Genomic DNA, 26,445 nt, shown 5'->3' with positions numbered 1-26,445 from the left:
ATCCCCAGTTCTAAGATAGTGCTTGACATATATTTGAATGAGCATGCGAAAAAATGAATGAACGAGTGAATGAAGAAATGAATGGCAGAAGTGGGTCACAGTCCCTCTTCAAATGCATGGATCGTGATTCAGTTGAGTCTTATCAGGGTGAAGAGCACCTGTGCCTAGCTCTAAGAAACAATCTATGCAACAACACGAGTCATATTTACAGTGACTTCGGCTTTAAAAATAGCAAAGCAGGTGTAGTGATGACCATGATAATGACATGGTTCAGCGACTGCAAATAGACGGCTCTGGATTGCATTTGCCCTGTTTACAAAAACACCCCTCGCTTTTGTCTTCCTCTGTCTGGAGAGAGTGAGGTTTTCATTTTAAGACGCTGACTAAAAAATGCAGAGCCACTTCCTGGGCAGGCGTCCAAGTGCCTACATCTCTCTCACAGCTCTCCCCAGAGCCTTAGCCCCAGCTGCCTGGGGCGGGGCCTCCAGCCGTTGGTGGCCGTTGGAGCTACCACAGGAGCAATTTATCTGCAGCCCGCCAGAAATGCTGTGCTTTCAGGCCCTCCCAGGGAACAGATAACGTCTTTGGCCTTTGCACGGAAGAGACGCCAGAGTTCGTGATTGGCCAGGCTGGTGTGTGCGAAATACAGATGTCTGCCACACTACTGAGTATGGCATTCCTCCCAGCTGAGTACCCCAGGGTGTGGGTAAGTCTTAACGCTGGTGGTGAAATGATCAGAGCTGAGCACTGTGACTCTCCAAGGGCATGACTTAGCATATTTCTTAATGCTGCTGAGCCTCAGTTTCCTTTTCTGTGAAATGGAGATGGTGTTTTCCTTTGCTGTAGAAGGAGAGAAGGATCTAGCCATCGCAGGCTGTTTGTTGTGAGGCCTGGAAGAATTAGCATATGCAGAGTACCTCATCTGGTACCTGGCAGATGGCAGACACTGGAGAGTTATTATTTCTGAGGCAGTGACAATGTCCCTGTTTTTATGTCTAACAGTACCGTATTTCTCTGAAAGACGCCGCTGATATGTTCTACTTCTTGATCATACCTGTGTCGCCAACATAAATATAAAACTTCAGGGGAAGTGAGTGCCCAAGGAAAGTTTATTAGACTGTATTCCCTTTCTCTTTTTCCCTTTTAGACTCTGACTGCTCCTGCCCCATTTGCAGACGAAGTCAGCTGCCAGTGCCAAGCACCCCATGAAAAACTGACCATTGCTCAGGCCCGCCTAGGAACACCAGGTGAGGCTGTACTTCTTCTTCTCCCAGTGGGCCCTGTCTTGACATCCAAAGGAGCAGAAAGGCCCGTCATGATTTGAGCAGCACTCGCTTTCAGAGAGTTGAATTTAGAGATGGTGGCCCTGCACAGGGATAACAGCACCAGGAACAAACTCAACAAATCGAAGTAGCCAAGGGGGGGCGGGGGGAGACAGTGAGATGTGGTGTGAGCCTCAGCTCTACCATTTGTTAGTCCTACAGCCTGGGCTAGTCACAAGAATGATCTGAATGGTTTCCTCATGTGTGAACAGGGACAAGGATACCCACTTCCCAAGGTTTCTGTGACAACGAGGCTCGGTTAAAAATACCAAAGCAAATAGGGGGATGAGGACAAATATGTAATACCTTAATCAATAAAGAAATTAAAAAAAAAATAAAAGTAAAAACACCGAAGCATTTTTTAAACTGTGAAGTTTAAACAAACCGAAGCTACTGTAATTATTACCATTTTTTAAAGTCTGCGTTTTAAAGAAGTTTCTCCAAGTGTGCCTTAAATGAAAGCCTGTGCCTTAAACTGCTCTAGGACTTTGTTCACTCCTTTAGTATATACCAGAGCTGGATAGGGAAGAGATTGAAAAAGAACTATAAGGTACTGTCTCTATTTCCTAAGAGCTTCATTATATATTAGAGGCCCGGTGCACAAATTCGTGCGCAGGTGGGGTCCCTCAGCCTGGCCGGCAATTGGGGCCAATCGGGGCCATCTCGCCCAGTCCCAATCAGGGCCGCCCAGCCGGCGGGGAGGTACTGCAGGAGGTTGGCCAGCCATGGGAGGTTGGCTGTGGGAGCGCACTGACCACCAGGGGGCAGTTCCTGCATTGAGCGTCTGCCCCCTGGTGGTCAGTGCGCATCATAGCGACCAGTTGTTTAGTCGACCAGTCATACGGTCGCTTAGGCTTTTATAAATATAGATATTTGTGTTAATCCTCACCCGAGGATATTTTTCCATTGATTTTTTTAGGGAGATTGGAAGAGAGGGGAAAGAGAGAGAAACATCGATGTGAGAAAAACACATCAATTGGTTGCCTCCCGCACAAGCCCCAACCAGGGCCTGGGCCAGGGAGGAACCTGCAACCAAGGTATGTGCCCTTGACCAGAATCGAAACCAGGACCCTTTAGTCTGCAGGCCGACACTCTATCCACTGAGCCAAACTGGCTAGGGCCTAAGAGCTTCATTATAAAGGGACAAGACAATCAGAAATAAAACCCACCAGTAGCATGCATGCATGTGTTCAGGGTAGGAATTTTCAAGCAGCATGTCATGGCAAACTGGTGTGCTATAAGAATTTTTAAAACATGTAGTACTTGACTATTGAGACAGGGGCACTGACCTCTTGTCCATTAGATTGTCAAATTAAAAAATGACGACAGGCAACAAAACAATAACTATTCAGTGTGAATGAATCAAAATTATACCTATTTTTTTTGTCAGATTGGCAAACTATATATTTTTTGGTATGCCGCAGAATTACAGTAATTAGTTTCTGTGTGCCATGAGATGAAAAAGGTTGAAAATTGATTGCTTAGGGGTTAAATCCTGCAACACAGATGAAAATGGACAGTTTTAAGAAAGGCAGATTAGCCCGGCTAGTGTGGCTCAGTGGTTGGGTGTCAATCTATGAACCAGGAGGTCATGGTTGATTCCCGGTCAGGGTACATTCCTGGGTTTTGAGCTCAATCCCCAGTAGGGGGCATGCAGGAGGCAGCCCATCAATGATTCTCTCTCATCATTGATATTTTTATTCCTCTCTCCCTTCCTCTCTGAAATCAATATATATATATGAAAGGCAGATTCATTTGGCCTGGAGCAGTCAGGCAAGACCTGGGAGCCCACCTCAGCTGATCTTTTTGGGAGAAGTTAAGATTTGGACAATGTGGGCAGAAGGGCATTCTGGGCAAGTGGAACAGGAATAGTGAAGACATGGAGGTAGAGAGCCATGTAGCAGTAAATGAATGGCATTCCATTTGGTTGGGATGGAGAGGAAATCAGACTAGTTAGCAGTTAAGCTTTGAGTGATGTACAATGGCTTAGAAACAAACATCCCAAGTTGAATAGAATCCATGGGATAAAGGACAGTTTTCTTAATAATAATAATATATATTTATTGTTTACTAAGTTCTTTATATGTATTGTGTCATGTCATTGTCACAACTTTATGTGGTTAGTACTTTCAGTATTTCACAGATGAGGAAATGATGGTTTTAGAAAGCTGTGAATCTGCACAGGGTTATTCAGGGAGTCAAATGGCAGTGCTTCTCACACTTGAACTTGCATCAGCATCACCTGGAGGGCTTGTTAGAACACAGATGTCTGGGCTTTACCCCCAGCGTTTCTGATTCAGTCCAGCTGGGGTGTGGCCCAAGAACTTGCCTGGCTAACAAGTTCCCAGGTGATGCTGATGCTGAGGGACCACACTTTGGTCAATAGTGAAGTTGGGATTTGATCTCAAACCTTTTTGTGTTCCAGCTTGATCTCTCAACCATGACAATCTGCCTCTTCTTTAAGAGTACAGCAGGTTCTCAGATAACGTTGTTTTGCTCCATGTTGTTTTGTCATAACATTGATGAGGTGCCATAGGAACCTAACTCTTGTTTCTATCCATTAGCCTATGGTAAAATCGGTTTCATTGTACATCGTTGCACTTAAAGTCGCAGAACCTATTGATGATAAGTGAGGACTTATTGTAGCTTGGAGAGAGTGAAGTGAGGAGGAGAGTGGGCCAAATTAGTACGCTTTTTTTGTTACTTCTTTTGAGAAAGGCAAGAAGTGGCTTGGGGCAGTAGTTCAGAGCAGCTAAACCAGCTGTTTCCAGTCTCCAGTGCGCAAGGAATCACCTGGTAAGTTTGGTAAAGAAGTAGATTTCCTGCTCTCTCTCTCCCCACCCCTAAATCTGGGATGAGGCCCCAGCATCTGTATTTTGAATGAACAGCCCAGGTAAATCCATAAGGTGCACTGGAAGTGCAGGTAGTGATGAAAAGAACAGACGTGACCTAATGTTAAAGGCCCAAGCAGAAAAGGACCCTGCTTTTCTAGAGAAAGGAAAGGGAAGTTCAGCTTACTCTAAATCTGCCAGGTGCTCTTTCCTGTCTCAATCGGTCTTTCCAAAAACTCTGCAGGATGGATATTACTGTATCCTTTCTGCAGATGAGGCAAATGAGACTTGGAGAACTGAAACGTTACTTCTCAAATGCACGTGTTAGTCTTAGACCTCACTGTGATAACCATTGCTTTATTAGAGCAGTGATCCTCACATTTCAACACACTGAATCCCCTGAAAAGCTTGTGAAGAGTCTGCTGGGCTCCACCTTCACAGTTTATGATGAGGTAGGTCTGGGGTGAGGAGCAAGCATTTGCATTCCTAACAAGTTCCCAACTGATGCTGCTGCTGCCTGTCCTGGGACCACATGGCAAGAACCTCTGCTTTAGAGTAACTGTTGATCGTGGCTGGAGGGAGTGACAGGGAGATCATCCTAAATATGTGTTGCAGCATTGTGCTGTCACTACAAAAGCTCAGAGCATTTTTTTTTTTTAATCTTACTGTGGGACTACTTTTTTCACAAGCAATTACCTTTTGTGGCACTTTCTTGAGCATTCCATCAAAAAGACAAAACATGCCCTAACCGGTTTGGCTCAGTGGATAGAGCGTCAGCCTGCAGACTGAAAGGTCCCAGGTTCAGTTCCGGTCAAGGGCATGTATCTTGGTTGCGGGCACATCCCCAGTGGGAGGTATGCAGGAGGCAGCTGATCGATGTTTCTCTCTCATCGATGTTTCTAACTCTCTATCCCTAGCTCTTCCTCTCTGTAAAAAAATCAATAAAATATATTTAAAACAAACAAAAAAAACAAAACAAAACAAAAACTCCAAAAAACAAAAAGACAAAACAGACCCCCGCTTGGGGTTCGTAATGTGCTTCAAGATTATAGTTATAACTGAAATCCTTCACTAGCTCCTTCACTAGCCCTATTTTATGACTTAATATAATTGCCTACAATATGTTTTGCAATCTTAGGTCTACCCAAACAGGGGCTAGCATAGAAATTCTAAAAGAGGTAATGACAAACTCTGGTTGTAGCTCTGAGCTCCTCCTGGTCCTTATCAGTGAAGTTACAAGGATAATGAAACATCAAGATAAACAGTAGGGCAGTAAGAATCAGCACCTTTAAAAAATATATTTTTATTGCTTTAAGAGAGAAAGGGAGAGGGAGAGAGAGAGAGAGAAACATCAATGATGAGAGAGAATCATTGATCAGCTGCCTCCTGCACACTCTACACTGGGTATCAATTGGAACAGTTGAAGCCGTATCAGGCACCTAAAGAAATTCCCAGGCATGTGCCCTGACCAGGAATCGAACCATGACCTCCTGGTTCACAGGTTGCTGCTCAACCACTGTGCTATGCCGGCTGGATGGAATTAGCACCTTAGACCTTAGCTCAACTAGTCCACCTTGGCACTGTTAATCTACAGGGCTTAGTATGTGTCCTGAAACAGAGTCTCACTCGCCTGTCTTGCAGTAAAGGAAAAGTCCAAGTGATTGTTTCATAGGTTCCTTTTCATTAAAGCTGACATTTTTCTCAAAAGGGAAACTCCGTTCTGATTTCCTATTTTCCTTCTCAGAAATGGGATTTATATTATTCTGTTTCCACAGTGTGTAGAGTTTCCACATTCTTTCCTCAAAATCTACCTTAATGAATTTTGCTTCATTTGTGTGCCCCTTGCATTATAATTTATTTAACTTTTCTTTAATGTACTCTTTTAAAAACTTTAGTGTATTTTAAAAGCTAACATCCATCATTATCATTTATTGAAAATAAGATTGCTGGCTATAAGTAGAGGGAAATTGTAAAGTTTATATAAAACTATGTAAACTTTGTAAGATGTAACTATTAGATTTTACAAGGTTAATTTTTGTGCCACCTTTTTTGCACATCAATTGTACACAAAAACAGTACTAGTTACCAAAAACAGTACTAGTTACCATAATTACTGGTGATTAGTCATAGTTTGGGTCTGTGACATTGGGTAAGCTGCTTACCTTTTTTTTTTTTAATGTATTTTATTGATTTTTTACAGAGAGGAAGGGAGAATGATAGAGTTAGAAACATCAATGAGAGAGAAACATCGATCAGCTGCCTCCTGCACACCCCCCACTGGGGATGTGCCCGCAACCAAGGTACATGCCCTTGACCGGAATCGAACCTGGGACCCCCCCAGTCCGCAGGCCAACGCTCTATCCACTGAGCCAAACCGGTTTCGGCTAAGCTGCTTACCTTTGCTGAGCTGCCATTTGCCCTTCTATGAATGAGGGTAGTAAATCCATTCTCCCCTACCTCCCTCTCAGAGTTGATGTGAAGATCAAGCGAAATATATGGGCTTTGCAAATCATACGTACTTTTAATGCATTATTTAAATGTAGCTTGCTAATAGTCATTATAAAAAATGAATAATCACACTTTTGTTGTTGCCTGAATCTGAAGTAATACCAAGAAACATCATAACACACCCCACAAAATGGTGAATTTAGATATGGTAATGCAATTGGTGATTGCCTTCTGTCTGGCCATATGGTAGGTATATGCTTTATTTTTGAACCAATTGTCAAATGGCTTTCCAAAAACAATTGTACCATTTTACATTTTCACCAGCAATGTATAAGAGTTCAAGTTGCTCTATATCCTCACTAATACTTGGTAGGTATGGTCAAGTTTTTAAAAAATGATATTGAGCATCGTTTCATGAGCTTATTTGCTATCCATATATTTATTTTCTTTGGTGAGATACAAGTCCTATGTCTAATATATATATATATATATATATATATATATATATATATATATATATGTTATTTTTTGCAAATATTTTCTCCCTGTCTATGACTTGCCTTTTCATTTTTGTAATAATATCTTTTGAAGAGTGTTTTAAACAAGGTCCAATTTATTTATTTATTTTGGCTTTATAGTGTACACGTTTGGGGTCCTATTTAAGAAATCTTTGTCAAACTCACTGATATTTTCACCTTTTTTTCTAGAAGTTTTTAGTTATAGCTCTTTTTAAAATATATATATTCTATTGATTTTTTTACAGAGAGGAAGGGAGAGGGATAGAGAGTTAGAAACATCAATCAGCTGCCTCCTGCACACTCCCCACTGGGGATGTGCCCGCAACCAAGGTACATGCCCTTGACCAGAATCGAACCCGGGACCCCTCAGTCCACAGGCCGACGCTCTATCCACTGAGCCAAACCGGTCAGGGCTAGTTATAGCTCTTACATTTAGGTCTATGATCCATTTTGAGTTAATTTTTATATATGGTGTGAGATGTGAGCTAAGTACAGCCCCCTTCATCATTTCATTTATTTCAAAGTGCTGAATAACTCATAAAAATTTGGAATGTAAGATCCCAGAAAGTTGAGACAATCACATTTTCCTCACAATACTGTACCATGTTCATTATTTGTATCCATGATCCTCAAGCAGATATTTAGTATCATTTTGGTGTTATGTATAGTTTGTTACGTTTATTTTAAACAGGCTTATCAGTGTGTGGTATACAGACTTTCATTTTACCTGAACATCACATTTATATAATATGCTTATTCTCACCATTCAGAATAAACAGGAATTTACTTGAAATGTTTTAGAAATGTTATAGTCTGTGGGTGGGCAGAAGGTGTATAATGCCATTGTATTCACTTCCTATTGCCCCATAACATATTGCCACAGATCTGGCAGCTTAAAACAATGCACAGTTGAGCCGCCCCGTTATGTGGTCAGGTGGATTCCAATGAGCAGCTCCGTGGTGAGCTAAGGTTCAGCCAGGCCGGTCACGTGATCGGGCACACTCCAGCGTGGAGCGCCACCACGCGGACGTAAGGTTCCCTGCCGCCGTGGCCAGTGCATCTGGATCCACGCACTCCAGCGTGCAGCGCCACCACGCGGACGTAAGGTTCCCTGCCGCCGTGGCCAATGCATCTGGATCCACGCACTCCAGCGTGCAGCGCCACCGCATGGACGTAAGCTTCCCTCTGCCGCCGTGGCCAGTGCGTCTGGATCCACGCACTCCAGCGTGGAGCGCCACCATGCGGACGTAAGGTTCCCTGCCGTGGCCAGTGCGTCCGGATCGGTGAGATGGCGCCTGTCAGTCTGCAGCTGGGCGATTTGGTGTGGGGGCAACTCGGCCAGTATCCTCCTTGGCCCGGGAAGATTATCAATCCACCTGAGGAGCTGGAGAAACCTCGTGGAAAGAAATGGTACTTTGTGAAGTTTTTTGGCATGGAGGACCATGCCTGGATTGAACTGGAACAGTTGAAGCCGTATCAGGCACATAAGGAAGAAATGATAAAGAAGACCAAGGGAAAGCTATTCCAGCGAGCTGTGGAGGCTGTGGAAGAATTCCTCGGGACCGACAAAGGAAAAGGCCAGACATCATCCCACAGTTCTGCCGAAGATGAGAATCGGCATGATTCCGGTGAGGAGAAAGGTAGGCTGAACTCAAGTGACGAGAAGCGCAAGCTTCGCCTGTCTGACGGGAAGCGGAGGGAAAAACTGAGAGAAAGAAATAAGAGGGTGTCAGCAGGCTCTTCAGAAAGAGGCTCTAAGTCCCTTCTGAAAAGAACCCAAGAGCAGAGTCCCCAGAAGCGGGCCCCGCCCCCACAGGAAGAGAAGGATTCTGAGTCTACTACTATGAATGGGATGACTGCCGGACCCATGGCAGCATCTGAGTGGCAGCCGACTGCGAGCGGGCCTCTTAAAGACATAGACCCTCATTTCCACCACTTCCTGCTCAGCCAAACTGGGAAGCCAGATACCTATTACCAGACAATTACAAAGAAGTTGAAAATATGTGAAGAGGATACTGGGTCCAACTCCATCCAGGCAGCAGACAGCACGGCCATGAATGGCAGCATCACACCCACAAACAAAAAGATAGGATTTTTGGGCCTCGGCCTCATGGGAAGTGGCATCATCTCCAACTTGCTAAAAACGGGTCATGTGGTGACTGTCTGGAACGGGACTGCAGTGACAGAGGGGGCCTACCTGGGAAGAACCCCTGCTGAAGTTGTTTCAGCTTGTGACATCACCTTTGCCTGTGTGCCAGATCCAAAGGCAGCCAAGGATCTGGTGCTGGGCCCCAGTGGTGTGCTGCAAGGGATCCGCCCTGGGAAATGCTATGTGGACTTGTCAACAATGGATGCTGACACAGTCACGGAGCTGGCACAGGTGATTGTGTCCAGGGGGGGCCGCTTTCTGGAAGCCCCCGTCTCAGGGAACCAGCAGCAGTCTAATGATGGGATGTTGGTGATCTTAGCAGCCGGAGACAGAGACTTATATGAGGACTGTAGCAGCTGCTTCCAGGCAATAGGGAAAACCTCCTTCTTTCTCGGTGAGGTTGGCAATGCAGCCAAAATGATGCTGATTGTGAACATGGTCCAGGGGAGCTTCATGGCCACCATCGCTGAGGGGCTGACCCTGGCCCAAGAGACAGGCCAGTCCCAGAAGACATTCTTGGACATCCTCAATCAAGGACAACTGGCTAGCATCTACCTGGATAAGAAGTACCAAAATATTGTGCAAGGAAACGTTGAGCCTGATTTCTACCTGAAATACATTCAAAAGGATCTTCGCTTAGCCATTGCCCTGGGCAATGCTGTCAATCATCCAACTCCTATGGCAGCTGCAGCCAATGAAGTGTACAAAAGAGCCAAGGCACTGGACTAGTCTGACAAGGACATGTCTACTGTGTACTGGGCCTATGTATGCTAAGCCCCCCCCCCACTCCAGTCTTAATTCTTGTTTTAAAATTTCTTTATTAATTAAGGTATTACATGTGTCCTTATTCCCCCATTACCCCCCCAACCCCCCCCCCCCTATTCATGCCCTTACGCCCCTGTTGTCTGTGTCCATTGGTTAGGTTTATATGCATGCATACAAGCCCTTTGGTTGATCTCTCCCCCTTACCCCCACCTTCCCGCACCTTCCCTTAGGTTTGATGTTCTGATCGATGTTTCTTTGTCTCTGGATCTGTTTTTGTTCATCAGTTTATGTTGTTCATTATATTCCACAAATGAGTGAGATCATCTGATATTTATCTTTCTCTGCCTGGCTTATTTCACTAAGCAAAATGCTCTCCAGCTCCATCCATGTTGTTGCAAATGGTAAGCACTCCTTTTTTTGCCAGTCTTAATTCTTGTTAACATTTTTTTCTTGGTTAAAAAATAAAAAATAAAACAATACATATTTGCTAGGTCATGATTTCCATGGTTCAGAAGTCTGAGCCTGGCTAAGCTGAGGCCTCTGCCCAGGATCTCACAAGGCTGCATTCTAGGTGTCACCCAGGGCTCACTTCTTATCTGGAGGCTTGACTGATCATAGGTCTACTTTTGAGCTCACTCAGGTTGTTGGAAGATTTTATTTCCTTGCAACTGTGAGACCAAGGATCTAGCTTCTTGCTGGTTGTTAGGGAGAGGTCACCCTCAGCTCCTAGAGGTCACCTGCAGTTCCTTGCCATGTGGCCCTCTCTACAGGCCCTTTCACAACATGGCAGCTTGCTTTTTTTAAAAAAAAACAACTTTGTTGTTGAGAGTATTACAGAAGTCCCCCACCTCCTCTTCCCCTTCTCCACTGGTTCCTGCCCCACCCCAGGCCTTCACCACACTATTATCTGTGTCCATGGGCTATGTATATCCTATATAATAAAAACCTAGGTGGCGTCGTGCAACATTGTCACAAGATGGCCACCACAAGATGGCTGGCAGGGAAGGGCAGTTGTAGGCGATCAGGCCAGCAGGGGAGGGCAGTTGGGGGCGATCAGGCCTGCAGGGGAGGGCAGTTGGGGGCAACCAGGCCAGCAGGGGAGGGCAGTTGGAGGTGACCAGGCCTGCAGGAAAGGGCAGTGGGGGTGATCAGGCTGGCAGGAGAGGGCAGTTGGGTGTGAGATCAGGTCAGCAGGGAAGGGCAGTTGGGGTGATCGGGCTGGCAGGGGAGGGCAGTTGCAGATGATCGGACCAGCAGGGGAAGGCAGTTGGGGGCCATCAGGCCGGCAGGGGAGGGCAGTTGGGGGTGATCAGACCAGTAGGGAAGCAGTTAGACATCAATGAGGCTGGCAGGGGAGCAGTTAGGGGGCAATCAGGCTGGCAGGCAGGCAAGCAGTTAGGAGCCAGTAGTCCCAGATTGTGAGAGGTATATCCCAGATTGGAGAGGGTGCAGGCTGGGCTGAGGGACAGCCCCTCCTGCCATGCACAAATTTTGTGTACTGGGCCTCTAATATATATATAAAATAGAGAAATATGCTAATTAACCGGGACACCATAATGGGTCGACCAGACAGGAGGAGGTTGTGCACGCAGCATTGGGGGTGGGGCATCAGGGGCTTCCGCGCCTGCGCTGGGGGAGGGCCTGATCAGCAGTGGCTGAGGCTGCTTCAAGGGCCGGAGAGGGAGGGAGGGCCGAACTGGCAGCAGCTGTGGCTGCTGCAAGGCCCGGGAGTGAGGCAGGGCTTGACTGGCAGTGGCCGCAGCTGCTTTGGGGCCCGGGGAGGGGGGCAGGGCCGGACCAGCAACTTAAGGGTGGGCAGCACCGCGCGATTTGGATCGCACACTGGGCTCCTAGTATGAATATAAGTTCTTTGGTTAATCTCTTCCCATCCCACCCCTTTCCCTCTGAGATCCATCAGTCTGTGCCATGCTTCCATGCCTCTGGACCTATTTTGTTCATCAGCTTATTTTGTTCATTAGATTCCACATACAAGTAAGATCATGTGATACTTGTCTTTCTCTGACTGGCTTATTTCTTAGCATAATACTATCCAGGTCCCTCCATGCTGTCTCAAAGGGTAAGAGATTCTTCTTTTTTTACAGCTGCATAGTATTCCATTGTGTAAATGTACCACAGCTTTTTTATCCACTCATCTACTGATGGGCACTTGGGACTTTCTGTGCCTTCTGAACTTGTGTGACTTTTTCTTTCACCAGCTTAGGGAAGTTTTCTGTAATCATTTCTCCAAACAGGTTCTCTATCCCTTGCTCACTTTCTTTTCCCCCTGGTACCCTATGATACATTTCATGCTGTCCCAAAGTTCCCTTAAACTGTCCTCATGCTTTTAAAGTATTTTTTCTTTTTGCTGCTCTGATTGTTTTTTCTACCTTGTTTTCTAATTTGCTTATTTGATTCTCTGCTTCATCAAACCTGCTTTTAATTCCTCCAGCATATTCTTTATGTCAGATACAGTATTCTTCATTTTTGCCTGTTTCTTACTCATAGTTTCTATCTCATTTATCATGCTGATGTAGTTCCCATTAAGTTCCTTATAGTTATTACTAAGTTCCTTGAGCATCTTTATAACCATTACTATGAACTCTATGTCTGATAACATGCTTATTTCCATCTCATTTAGGTCTTTTTCTGGCGATTCCTCCTTTTCTTTAATTGGGTGTTGTTTCTTTATCTCTCCATTTTAGTTGTCTCTTTGTGTTTGTATCTGTATCAGATATACTTGCTATGACTCCTGGTCTTAATGGGGTGGACTTTTGCAGTAAATGTCTTGTGGGCCTAGTGGTGCAGTCTTCTTGTACTACTAAGCTTGATATTCTAGGAGTGACCCTTTTGTTGGTTATTTGGGCTCTCCTGTTGTAATTGAGTCTTGATTGTTATTGTCCTGTTCATGCATGGACTCTTCTCTCAGGCTGGCTAACTGTAAGGCTCAACCACAACCAGGTCATATGAGCTGTTTTACAGGTGCTGACAGGGCAAAACCAAACCAAACCAAACAAACAGGAAGCAAACAAAGACATCCTATATAATAAAGAGGTGATATGCAAATCAACCCTCATGCCGTCACAAGATGGCTGCGCCCACAGTGGAGGTGGGGTTCCCGTAATGAGCGATCAGAGGGACCTGAGGCTGTGTGGCACTGGGCCGGGGCAAGGGACCTGAGGCTGCGCCCCCCGCCCAGTGGGGCTTGACTGGGGACCTCAGGCCGTGCCCCCCGCCCTGGCGCCAGGCCAGTGGACCTCAGGCCACATCCCCCGCCTGGCGGGGCTTGACAGGGGACCTCAAGGTGCACCCCCTGTCCCGGTACCAGGCCAGGGGACCTCAGGCCCCACCCCTTGCCCCAGGCCAGGGGACCTGAGGCCGCATTCCCCGCCCCAGCACCGGGCTGGGGGACCTGCAGGTGTGCCAGGGGAACCTGAGGCTGCACCCCCACCCATCATGCGCTGGGGGACCCGAGGCTGCACCCCCCACCCAGCAGAGCTTAATGACGGACCTGAGGCTGTGCCCCCACCCAGCAGAGCTTAATGACGGACCTGAGGCTGTGCCCCCCACCCGGCGGGGCTTGACGGAGGTGGGGCCAGCCAGGTCTGGATCTCGCCCAATGGGGGTGGGGCTGGCCGGGTCTGGGTCTCGTGCAATTTCGAGGCGCACACGGGTGGGTGGGTACTTGACTCTGGGTCCCGTGGTGTGCCCCAGACTCTGACAGGAGAAAGATTTTCATATACATTTTACTAGTGTTTTTTTTTTCATCTCTGACACTTCTATTAAAGAGAAAGGGCAAATAGCAATATTAAATTATTTCCTCTAATTAATTCCCTTTTAATGTGCATGAAATTTTGTGCAACAGGCCAGTATAAAATATCCCAACAAACAGCAAAAACAACCACAAAAGAGAAGAGAATTAGGAAAGAGAAAAGAGAACAAGAATAATAAAAAAGAGAGAAAAGGATAATGTTACTAATAGTAAAATAAGAAACAGAAAATAAAAGGAATACTGGAAGAGAAAAGGGGCAGAAAAAAAGATTCTGAAAGGAAAGAATGGAGAGCAAAAAATAAGAGTAGAGTAGGAAAAGGGAAACAGTAAAAAAACGACAAGAAGACAGAGAAAGAAAAAAGTTATGCAAAGGTCAAAAGGAGAGAAAAGTAAAGCAAAAGAATAGGGAAGAAAGAAAGAAAGCGTAAGAAAAGGAAGGAGGCCAGTAAGAGATATGAAAGAAACAAGAGAAAAGAGAAAAAAATCTTAATAATAATAATAATAAATACCAAAGCAATAAAAAAGAAAAAAGAAGACAGCCATGTGAAGTTTGTCTAGGCAGATTATGTTGTCTGAGGCTGATTGTTTTGTCTGCTGCTCTCAGGCGTCCTGGGAGGTACTTTTGTGTCAGCCAATGTCAGGAGCTGTCCAAGTTTGGCTCCCGATTTCCTGTTATAGCTGTGGTCGGTCTGTGGCTCTCTGAGGTCCACCTCCACATGTCAGCTACTCCACCTGCCCCCTGAGGTTGCCTGGTCTTCCTCCAGTATCTTCCGAAGAGAGTCTTTCGGTGGAGCCAGGCTAGCCTAGCTAGGGCCCTCTGTTTAGAGATTACACCAGGGGTCCTCAAACTTTTTAAACAGGGGGCCAGTTTACTGTCCCTCAGACCGTTGGAGGGCCGGACTATAGTTTAAAAAAAAAAAAACTATGAACAAATTCCTATGCACACTGCACATATCTTATTTTGAAGTAAAAAAACAAAACGGCAAAAATACCCGCATGTGGCCCGCGGGCCGGATAAATGTCCTTGGCGGGCCGCATGTGGCCCGCGGGCCGTAGTTTGAGGACGCCTGGATTACACCGTCAGGCACTCTGAGGGGAAATTAGTCTCTGCTTCAAAGCCAAACTCCTTAGTCTCTACCAGAGACTCCAACCCTGGTTCCCCCTAAGGTGGCCTGGTGCAGGTGCAGGTTGGGTACAGCCTGCCCCCTTTTCAGCATGAGCAGTTTCAGTTGCCCTGGGCTTAGTGGGATTGATCAAAATGGTCTAGTTGACAATGTTGCCAGGACAGCCCACAGGAGGGGTTTAAGCATTTTCTCCTGGTCCCAGACAATAGCCTCTGAAGGTCTCACTCTTGGGATGCCCTGCTCTGAGCTGTTCTCCCGACCCCGCACCGAACTGCACCAGTGGGGCTATCTGGGGCTTCAGAGAGCTGATCCAAACCGTCTCCTGTTGGGGCTTATGTTCCAAGCCTGCAGGAGGGGGACATGTTGCTCTGCCTCTCCTTCCCAGGACTGGCAGGGAGCTCGGATCAGCCTCCCCACGATGTAGTCACAAAGCCCAGCTCTTGCTCATCTGTCTCCCCAATAGAAGCCTGCCCAGGGGATACCGTCCAAATATCCCTGCTCTGTGAGGACCTGGCGCCCTCGTGCCACAGGTCCAAGCAGAAGGGGTTACAAAGTCAGCCCCGCACAGGACCCAGATCTCTCTGCATGGCTGGTCTCAGTAAAGTGGGGGTCGAGAATCCCAGCTCCACTTGTGCTCCCACCTCTCCACGGCGCAGGTCAAAAGTCCCCAATCTGCCCTGCCACCAGCTCCACGGGATGGGCAGTCCGTGCAACCCTGCACCTGAGGTGAGAGATTCCTCTCCCCCTCCCCCACGCCACACAGTGTAGTCACTGGCTAGGGCTCTGCACAATGCCTTCCAGGAAAGCAGAGGGTCCATCACAGTCACTGCTGGGTACAACCCTCAGGCCCCTTATTCTTGGAGCCAAACACTGCAGCGCAGCCTTCCCAGCAGTCCGAGCCCAGGGTGACCCCCTCTGGCCGAGGCTGCTAGCCATAGGTGTGCCCTCTCACTGGGAAGGGAAAGTCCCAACCTCCTAGGCAGACAGTTTCCCTGGTTCCCTCTGCCCGCTGCCATATGGGCTCTCTTTCCGGTCTCTGTTGCTCCAGGTTTGGGATCCCTGCGTGGGATTGTGAGCCCACACTCCCAAGCGGGGGATCGGGGTCGGGGGCGGGGGAGCTTTGCAGCCAATATCAGCCTCTCAGCTGAGCACCAGATCCGGGGGGGGGTCCCCCCCTTTCCGTACGACCCCCCTTCTCTTCCCATTCTCCACATTTTTTCTTCAGTGCTCCTCGGATACAATATGCCCAATCAGCTGCACTTCTCTTGTTTTTTTTTTGTTTTTGTTTTTTTAAGCTGACTGCACAGTATTTTAGCTGTAAATCCAGCCAGTGGCCGGGAACAAGGGCACGCAGTCTCCTGTTAGGCCACAACCATCTTGCCCCATTCTGGCAGCTCGCTTCTTCCCAACCACCAAGTTATGTACCGTAACATCATCATGGGAGTGCCATCTCTCATCTTTGCCAGATTGTACTCAGCAGAAGCAAGTCACAGATCCCACTCATGCTCCAAACGGAGCGGGGGAGGTCACACAAAGGAGCAAACACCAGCAGGCGGGAATCATTGGGAGACGCCTTAAGGTCTCTAAGCCACGGCCATGGAATCGCTGTGCTCTGCCTTGTGATAATTGCCAATCCCTCAGCTTCACACGCCAATATTTCCCAACATAGATGCTCTGCAGAGTCCCCAGATACCTAAAAGGATGTCCAGAGAACCCTCAAACAAAGGATTAAAGCAAATAAATATAGGAACTAACTTTAAAAAGCCACCTTCTATTGACATTTTTACTATGGAGAATTTCAAACAGACACAAAAACAAAACAATATGATGAAACCTCCTGAGTCTGTTACCCATACCTAACAGCCACCAACCCATGGCCAGTCTGCCCCCTGCATGCCCCCATCTATTCCTTCCTCTTGAATTATTTGAATGATAGGGCTTCCTATCAATCATTTCATTTATAAATAGTTGTGAGTATATACTAGTATATAAAATAACTCTTTTTAATGCATTATCACTATACCATTATCTCACCTGAAAAATTACCAGTAATGCTTTAATATCATCAAATATTCAGTGTTACGATTCTCAATTGTCTTAGGTCATAACTTATATATAGTTTGTTTGAACCCAAATCCAAACAATGTCGATACATTATAATACATTGATGTGTCTTTTAAATTTCTTCTAATCTGCAGGTCCTCCTTCCATTTCTTTTCTTTTCTTTTTTCTTTTTTTTTAAGTTTATGTGTTAAGAGGCAGGATTCCTTTTTTTTTGGTCCTGTAGTTTCCCAGTCTGGAAACTGCTGACACATTACAGTTGTAAAAGTGAGCTTATTGCAAAATCAACTGCACAAATACCGTTAAAAGATTTCCTAAATGGCCTTTTTTCTCGGTAATTATATCATCTTTCTTTACTTTTCTTTCCTCCCTGCTTCCTGAATCCATTTATCTCGATCACCTCTGAATCAATAAGGAAAAGTTCTGCAAAATTGCCATCTGCTTTCCTCTGGGGTTTACAACTTAAAACAAATTTTCCTCAATTGAATTCAAATTGAATAAGAGCATTGAAACCAAGGATCCCTCATTAGGCAGTTTGTTATTTCAAAGCATTTTCTATTTACTGTGCCTTATTTAGGATACAGGATAATCCTGTGAAGGCAATTCTGTTTGTTCAAAATGGTATATAATTGGAAATAATTGCAATACCCTGTCTGACATAAAGCCTCAAGTTTTTTTTATTAGAGAAATTAAATTTATTAGAAATATTTTACCATCTGAATCTATTAATGTAACATTTCTTTTAATTTATGTTCCAAATTAATGAGGTTGTACCACATCAAGAAATAATCACAGCTTTAAATCTAAGTCTTCAAGATCACTCAACCAAAGTTTGCATTGATGTCTTTTTTAAAATGTATTTTTATAGCATTAACATAATTCATGCATGTAGTTTAAAAAGTCCATAAGACTCTTAGGCTTATAAAAAACACAAACCAGCGGTCCCTTTGCCTACCTCCCCCTCCCTGGAGTCTGGCTACCCGTAGGCACCCTGCACTTGAAAATCAACTTTCCAAAATGTTATGGACCTCTCTCATTCACTGTCATTGCCTTCCTTATTTCCTCTGCCCTTGGGGTATTCTACCTTTTCCATTCTTTCTCTGTAATTCTTGTGTTTGGGAGGAAGTGGAGGTGTGTGTGTGTGTGTGTGTGTGTGTGTGTGTGTGTGTGTGTTCAGTTTGCCATATTTATCTTGTAATTTGCCATATTTTCACTGTGTAGTTCCTTCGTTGAGAGTCCAGAATGGTGTAAAAGTTGGCACCGAAGCCCCATACCCCCAATATAGCCCTCTTCCTCTTATTTGAGGGGATAGGTCTTTGGGATGACACAAAAGTGTCATCCTGCCAAAACTGGTTTGGCTGAGTGGATAGAGCGTCGGCCTGCGGACTGAAGGGTCCCAGGTTCGATTCCGGTCAAGTACATGTACCTTGGTTGCGGGCACATCCCCAGTGGGGGGTGTGTAGGAGGCAGCTGATCGATGTTTCTAACTATCTCTCTCCCTTCCTCTCTGTAAAAAAATCAATAAAATATATATTTTTAAAAAGTGTCATCCTGCATTTTCTAGCCTGTGTTACCAGTTTCCTGGCTGTGGTGAAGTGAGTCCCTCTTCCTCATGGAATGGTACTTCTTTTTTTTTTTTTAAATATATTTTATTGATTTTGATTTTTTTACAGAGAGGAAGGGAGAGGGATAGAGAGCTAGAAACATCGATGAGATAGAAACATCGATCAGCTGCCTCCTGCACACCCCCTACTGGGGATGTGCCCACAACCAAGGCACATGCCCTTGACCTGGGACCTTTCAGTCCGCAGGCCGACACTCTATCCACTGAGCCAAACCGGTTAGGGCGGAATGGTACTTCTGAGAGCTCTGTATGCCTTTGTGAGAGTGTCTGCTGTGGCCTCTTCACTCTTGTCCTTTCTCCTTAGGCAGAACCGTAATGTTGGTCGCTCGCCTCCAACCCTGAGGCCCACCCCCACACGTAACTTTTGTACCCCGATTCTCCGCTCTTTGGGGCTCGTGTGTCCCCCTCCCACATCGCTCATGGATACCAAAGAGGTTAGGGAGTGACCCTTGAGCAGTAGTATGCTGGTAAATGCTTAACAATTGGCCCTCCAGGGGGACTTAAGCCCTGATTGGTAGCACTTGCTGATTTCTGCGGTATAAATATTCCTACGGAGACTGACTGCAGGCTGCCAGTGTGACTTGGAGTTTGGAACAAAGGTGCATAACTGCCCTAACCGGTTTGGCTCAGTGGATTGAGCGTTGGCCTGTGGACTCAAGGGTCCCAGGTTCGATTCCGGTCAAGGGCATGTACCTTGGTTGCGGGCACATCCCCAGTAGGAGGCGTGCAAGAGGCAGCTGATCGATGTTTCTCTCTCATTGATGTTTCTAGCTCTCTATCCCTCTCCCTTCCTCTCTGTAAAAAATCAATAAAAAGAAAAAGGTGCATAACTGTCTCTCTAAAGGTGCATAGCTACTCCTGCACAACACTGTCTCTGGGAACAGGACTCAGGGGTCTTCATTCAAGACTGCCAGACTCGGGGATTTCCTATTCCGCCGTTCTGTTGATGATGCTTTCTTTCTCCCACAGTTGACAGACCCGTCAGAGTGTATGCTGATGGGATATTTGACCTCTTCCACTCGGGCCACGCCAGGGCACTTATGCAAGCAAAGACACTGTTTCCCAACAGCTACTTACTAGTAGGAGGTAAGAAGTGCGGTTTCTCTTTGTCTAGCCCTTTGCACTCGCTTGCTTTTTTCTCGATTCCTTTATTCTACTTGGGATTTAATTTTTCAAATACCCCAGATTTTGCAAAGCGCGGCGGTAGAATAAAAAACTGGAGTTTCTTTTCATGCAAACTTATTTATTTGGATTTTTTTATATTTCAAATTATTGATACACTCAATACAATTCGACATACGAGCTGCTACCGATGCTAACCGTGTCGAGTCACACTCGACATCCGAGTGCAAAAGGCTAGAAAACTCCTTTATAATGTGCTTCCTCTACAGGACCCCTTTCAGAGTTTTATTAACATTTCACATTGTTAACGCTCCCAATTTAGCCCATATTGGCTCACAAGTTTGCTGCCTGAAATTTAAAATGAGGTTTCAAAAACTGAAATGATATTATATCATGTGATTTATACATCACTAATCCCCAGAGAGAGACAGGGTAACTGCTTTATGCTTTCTTTCTTTTTTTTTTTTTCCATGAATCCTCACCGGAAAATATTTTTCCATTGATTTTTAGAGAGAGTGGAAGGGAGGGGGAGAGACAGAGAGAGAGAAACATCATGTGAGAGAAATGCATCGATTGGTTGCTCCCCGCCCCCACCCTGCACACACCCCAACCAGGGATTCGGATCGAGCCTGCAACCGAGATAACTGCCCTTGACCAGAATCAAGCCCGGGACCCTTCAGTCCGCAGGCCGACACTCTATCCACTGAGCCAAACCAGCTAGGGCTACTTCCTATTTTCCATTAATGCTTTTCTTCTTGTGTTTGAGACTTGATCCAATTTATGTTTCTAAAATTTTTGAGAGGGTTAGGAGAAAAGCAATATTATTTGGATATCAAATCTTGGAGAGCTGAAAGGGGTTCAGAATGATTAAGGTTAAGCAAGGTCATTGTCTATTTCCTTTGTGTGACCCACAGTGCTGAGAATGATGTACTAACATTAGTGGCCTATATTCAATTAGTTGAATTTATACACAGTGTGTTAAAGAAATAGTTAACTATTTATTGAGATCCTACTATGTGCCAGGCATTCTTCTATTTTCTCTCCTTGCTTAACATACCAATTATACTTCTTTTTTCACTTTTTTAGTGGTTGACATAGAATTTGCAATATACATTCTAACTAAGCCAAGTCCACTTTCAAATAACACTATACCAGTAGTTCAAGTTCCTTATAATAACAAAATATTTCTAATTCCTCTCTCCTATCCCTTGAATTATTGCTGTTATTCATTTCACTTACATATAAGCATATATATGTCATACATAATTGACTACATTCTTGCTGTTATTATTTAGAACAAAGTGTTATCTGTTAGATGAATTAAGAATAAGACAATGAAAGTTAACATTCATTCTCTAATGTTCTTCCTTTCTTTATGTAGATTCAAATTTCTGACAATTTTCCTTCTCTCTGAAGAACTTTTTTCCCCCTCTGAAGACCTTTTTAAAACACTTTTTGCAAAGCAGGTCTACTGGAAACAAATTTCCTCAATTTTTGTTTGTCTGAGGAAGTCTTTATTTCTCCTTTCCTTTTAAAGGATAATTTTGCAGGGTACAGAATTCTAGGTGGGTAGGTAGGTTGTTTGCTCTCAACACTGTAAATATTTCTCTATTCTCTTATTGCTTGCATTGTTTCTGTGGAGAAGTCCAATGTAATTTTTAACCTTGTACTTCTAATTGGTAAGGTGTTTTATTTTCCCCCTTCTGGTGTCTTTTGAAATGTTTTCTTTGACATTTGACCTGTTTGGTGTTAAATGAGATGAGCAGGATCTCATTATTTGTGGATGAATTTATTATTGCTAGAATGAGACATAGTTTAACATTGGTTTTATTCCTATACTAGAGACCTGGTACACGACATTCGTGCACTGGAGGGGGAGGGGGTCCCTCAGCCCGGCCTGTGCCCTTTCGCAATCCAGGAGCCCTTGGAGGATGTCCGACTGACTGCTTAGGCCCACTTCCTGCCTAAGCAGCAGTAGGACATCCTTAGTGCTGCCACAGAGGCTGGAGAGGCCCCCCCCCCCCACCGCCGGCCGCTGTGCTCCCCAGCGGTGAGCCTGGCTTCTGGCTGAGTGGCACTCCCCCTGTGGGAAGCGCACTGACCACCAGGGGGCAGCTCCTGCATTGAGAGTCTGCCCCCTGGTGGTCAGTGCGCGTCATAGAGACCAGTCATTCTGCCATTCAGTCGATTTGTATATTACCCTTTTATTATATAGGATTTTCTTGTTGTAGATGTAAGTGCTGAAGTATTTTGTTCACACAAATATTTAGATGGGAATGAAAGAAATTTGCTATGATGATACCACTCAATTATTGAATTCATGAGTTATTTTCCAAATGTCACAAAAATAATTTATTTCTATTGTCATAAATAATAATTATAATGGTCTGTCCAGTGACAATTTATTGAGATCTCCTTTCAATTTTCTTGGAAGCAATGGATATGAAATGACCTGACCTACAAAAAGATTTACTACCAAGCTATTAGAATTATTTGCTTTCTCTCTTTCTGGGAAGTATAAAAAAAAGGCTTTACCAAGACTTATCAAATGACTCTTAATTATAACCCTTACTCTTTTACTTGAAAGCAATTTACTCACCCCATGGAGCTTATGCCCTGCTGAGGAATACAGCCAGAGGTTCTTTCAATGCCTGAGCTTAACAGGCAGCCGACAGGTGGAGGTGGATATTGGGGTGCCTTGGGACCTTTGCTGACCTTGCCCCTGGGCCCCATGCTGGTAAAAGCCAGCCGCAGTGTGCAGCTTGGTCCTTCCTCCATGCACCCAGGCCAAGCAGAGGCAGCCACAAACTGGGGATCACTTGTAGCTCCAAACAGGTTGCCAAGGACCAGTCACAGGCAGCGTCTTGCATTGGCCTGCACCAGAGTCCCTCCCAAGAGGCCCCAGAAACCAGCACAGCCAGGGACCAGCCTCAGACACCATCAGAGCAGGATCCAATAAGCTTCACACACAGCATATCCAAAGGGAGATCTTGGCAAGCACCAGACCCTGCTGAGGCGAAATCCACTTAGTGTGGTCAGTAACTACACAGCAGCTTGCACACTGTGGTCAGGGTTGAGCCTCACAGCCAGCCAGCCTGAGGGTCGATCCCACACATGAACGGGCCAATAGGAATCAAGACTCAATTACAACAGGAGGGCCCACGTAACCCACACAAGGGACATTCCCGGAGCACCCAGCTAGAGGATCAAGGAGCCTGCACCACTCAGTCCCACGCGACACCTACCACATAAGGTCACCCTGCCGACACTGGGAGAGATAGCAGATCTACCTAATACATAGAAACAGACGCAATTTGAAAATGGTTTTCTGCAAGCTTATCTTGCTGGTATTATTTTAGCGAAGCAAAACTATCCCGTTGTAAAGCTGTTTTCTCCGTTTTATTTTTTTATTACTTTAAAAATATATTTTATTGATTTTTTACAGAGAGGAATAGAGAGTTAGAAACATTGATGATAGAGAAACATCAATCAGCTGCCTCCTGCACACACCCCACTGGGGATGTGCCCGCAACCAAGGTACATGCCCTTGACCGGAATCGAACCTGGGACCCTTCAGTCTGCAGGCTGACGCTCTATCCACCGAGCCAACCAGACAGGGCTGTTTTCTCCATTTTAATTTAAAACATCAGTCATTTAAAAACAAGTCAAGAAATTAAAATTTATATTGGAGAGCTTGTTGGTTTGTTTTAATTGTTTAAGGATTTGAGTCACCAAATACCCATTTCTGCCTCAGAGGAGGGGAATAAGAGACAATAATAAACCCAATGCTACTCGGACTACAGCAGACACAAACATTGCCCCATAAATGTGGGTTTGTGCTTTATGGTATTTTTTTAAATATATATTTTATTGATTTTTTTACAGAGAGGAAGGGAGAGGGATAGAGAGCTAGAAACATCGATTATAGAGAAACATCGATCAGCTGCCTCCTGCACACCCCCCCGCTGGGGATATGCCCGCAACCAAGGTACATGCCCTTGACCGGAATCGAACCTGGGACCCTTCAGTCCACAGGCCAACGCTCTATCCACTGAGCCAAACCGGCTAGGGCCTCTATGGTATTTTAATTGGAATGAAATATTCCTCTGAGACTGCATTTTGCCTGACTGGTAGGAAATTCAGTCCGGTCCTTGTCGGGCTCTCCTCCGCTCCCCAGAGTCAAACAAAATTTCAAAATATTTACAGAAACAAGAGAGGGGCTTCCACTCTTCAGCCCACAAAATGGTTAGGAGGGAGCAGGTCCACTGGGCAAGGTGAGGCACCTGTGGTCGGTGCCCAGGCGGAACCCAGTGCTCAGGGCAGCATGGCCCTCATTCCCAGAGGCCCTGCCGCTGGCACCTGCTGCCTTGGGCTCCTCAGCCCTTTGGAGGAATTCCTCCTCATATGGAGGAGTCTTCTCTCGGTGTCTTCCTTACAGAAACCCACCGAGGATCTCTGGCTGTAGGGAAACAGCAGCCAGAAGGGCATGCTATCTGCCAGCAACATGAGCTTCACAACTTTTATGGCGGGGAGGGGGTGTTACCAAGAGGCTGGAGACCTGCTTGGAGTGGGGGCAGGGAAAAGACAGAGCCCAAGACACAAATGAATATTGCCACCAGTGGTCCTATATCTCTACTACTATTAATAAATGACAGCCCGGCCGGCATGGCTCAATGGTTGAGCGTCGACCTATGGACCAGGAGGTCACGGTTCGATTCCCGGTCAAGGGCACATGCCCGGGTTGTGGGCTCGATCCCCAGTGTTGGGTGTGCAGGAGGCAGCCGATCAATGATTCTCTCTTTCTCTCCCTCTCCTTTCTTCTCTGAAATCAATACAAATATACTTAAAAATAAATAAATAAATGGCAAACGTTACTGAGCTCATACAGATGATCAAATTGATTTCTCAAAACTTTGCCATGTTTTAAAGACAGACAACTGAGGCTTAGAGAGTTTGAGTAACTTTCCCAGGGACAACAGAGCCAGCATTAGAACCCAAAGCAAATCCAAAGTCCAACCCCTATGTTATATTTTTTCTCCTGAGAGGTACTGGTAATATTTTTTTTAATTTAAAACTTTTTTCAAAAAAATAAAAAAATATATATTTTTCAATTATACTTCAATTAGCGATTAGACAGTAATATACACTGAGTGGCCAGATTATTATGATCTCTGAACGCATAATAATCTGGCCACTCAGTGTATATCCTATATAATAACAGGCTAATAGGCAAATTGTCCCCTCGACCAGGAGTTTGACCAGCAGGCAGGCCGGCCAACCGCCTATGTTGTCCCCTCCCCCTGGCCAGGCTGGCTGGACCCCACCCATGCACGAATTCATGCACCGGGCCTCTAATACATACATACATATATATATATATATATATATATATATATATATATACACACACACACACTGAGTGGCCAGATTATTATGCGTTCAGAGATCATAATAATCTGGCTACTCAGTGTATCTTATGAAGTGATCACCCAATAAGTGTAGGGGTACTGGTAATATCTGGAGTACAGTGAGCTGCCAGGATAGGTTAGCTGCAGCGTGAGCTCCCAGATAGCTCAGTGAATTCATCCATGGAACACCATGCCTCCGAGTTCTCCATCTGGTTGTCAGAGTGCATTTGCCAAGACTCAAGAACAACAGTGCTGCTCTGGGTGTAATTAATGTTTAGACAATAACTGGTCAGCATGTTCAGCTGCTTCTTGAGGTCACTTCTGGGGTATGAAAATAGGACCCTGTGTTGGCATAAACAGGATGTTTGTTTTCTCTATGCTTGGTCAGGAGGCCATTATCTCTGCCATCTAGGAGTTATACCAAATTGCTCAGGTGCAGGTTCAAAAGGGGGGTGGGATATAACCCAGCCTAGTTTTATGTTCTTTTTTGCTGTTGTTAATCCTCACCCGAGGGTATTTTTCCATTGATATTTAGAGAGTGGAAGTGGGGGAGTGGGGGGGAGACAGAGAGAAACATCTGTATGAGAAAGACACATCGATTGGTTACCGCCAGCAGGCTCCCCGACCAGGGCTGGGGATGGAGCCTGCAATTGAGGTAGGTGCCCTTGATGGGAATCGAACCCTGGGACCCTTCAGTCCCGCAGGCCAATGCTTTATCCACTGAGCCAAACTGGCTAGGGCTAGTTTTGTGTTATTTAAAATAGAAAATTGATGGATCTGAAATCCATTTCTGCTCAATATGATTCTTGAGGTAGTATTTTAGTAAAGACCTAAAAGAACATTTAAAGCCTTAGATCAATGTTTAAATTGTATAGCTTGGCTCATAAATGATTCCTATTTAGGGAATCAAAAGCTAACACAGTCAGTGAATCAATACACATAACATAGTCATTATGGCCCTACTCCCTGCCCCGCACACCACCCCCACCCGACAGCTAGGCATGATGGGTGATTCAAAAACCGGCTGGGCTCTTTACTCAAGATGTTCATAATATACTTCAGGGGCTTTCATATGTTTTATGCATCAGAATTTTCCCTGAAACTTGTGAAAAATGGAGCTGCCTGGGCCCCACTCCAGACCCACTGCCTTAGTTCGTTCAGGCTGCTACAACAAGGTACCACAGACTGGGTAGCTTAACAACAACCGGAGTTTATTTCTCATGGTTCTGGAGTCTGGGGAGCCCAAGATCAAGGCGCTGACATGGTCTCCTGGTGAGAGGCCTCTTCCTGATACATAGCTGGCA

General features: G+C 45.4%; 2 protein-coding genes across 4 annotated transcripts in view; both read left to right on the top strand.

The window, feature by feature from the left end:
- Nucleotides 1-26,445, top strand: part of PCYT1B (phosphate cytidylyltransferase 1B, choline) — a gene marked incomplete at its 5' end in the record, with an annotated part of 90,771 nt that overhangs the window by 24,841 nt on the left and 39,485 nt on the right. The window contains 3 exons of one of the 2 annotated variants that reach the window (XM_079765755.1): nt 534-706; nt 1,148-1,247; nt 19,581-19,697. In XM_079765755.1, coding sequence (XP_079621881.1) covers nt 650-706; nt 1,148-1,247; nt 19,581-19,697 — 274 coding nt within the window. Of the gene's footprint in view, nt 1-533; nt 707-1,147; nt 1,248-19,580; nt 19,698-26,445 lie in introns of those variants that run through there. The other variant, XM_079765754.1, reaches the window with a different exon arrangement.
- LOC307095953 (cytokine-like nuclear factor N-PAC) lies at nt 8,408-10,009 on the top strand (the record flags this gene model as incomplete). 2 transcript variants are annotated; one of them, XM_079765593.1, is made up of 2 exons in its annotated part: nt 8,408-8,696; nt 8,940-10,009. In XM_079765593.1, 2 exons carry the CDS (start codon nt 8,408-8,410, stop codon nt 9,995-9,997), a joined length of 1,347 nt encoding a protein of 448 aa, XP_079621719.1. In that variant the 3' UTR covers nt 9,998-10,009. The 2 variants fall into 2 exon arrangements, with proteins under 2 accessions (XP_079621719.1, XP_079621718.1); XM_079765592.1 differs by having other exon boundaries at nt 8,408-10,009.

The sequence above is a fragment of the Cnephaeus nilssonii genome (assembly GCF_951640355.1).
Source record: "Cnephaeus nilssonii genome assembly, chromosome: X".
Classification (NCBI taxonomy): domain Eukaryota; kingdom Metazoa; phylum Chordata; class Mammalia; order Chiroptera; family Vespertilionidae; genus Cnephaeus; species Cnephaeus nilssonii.
Note: the sequence above shows the minus strand (reverse complement) of the source record. Positions and strands in the feature narration are given on the sequence as shown.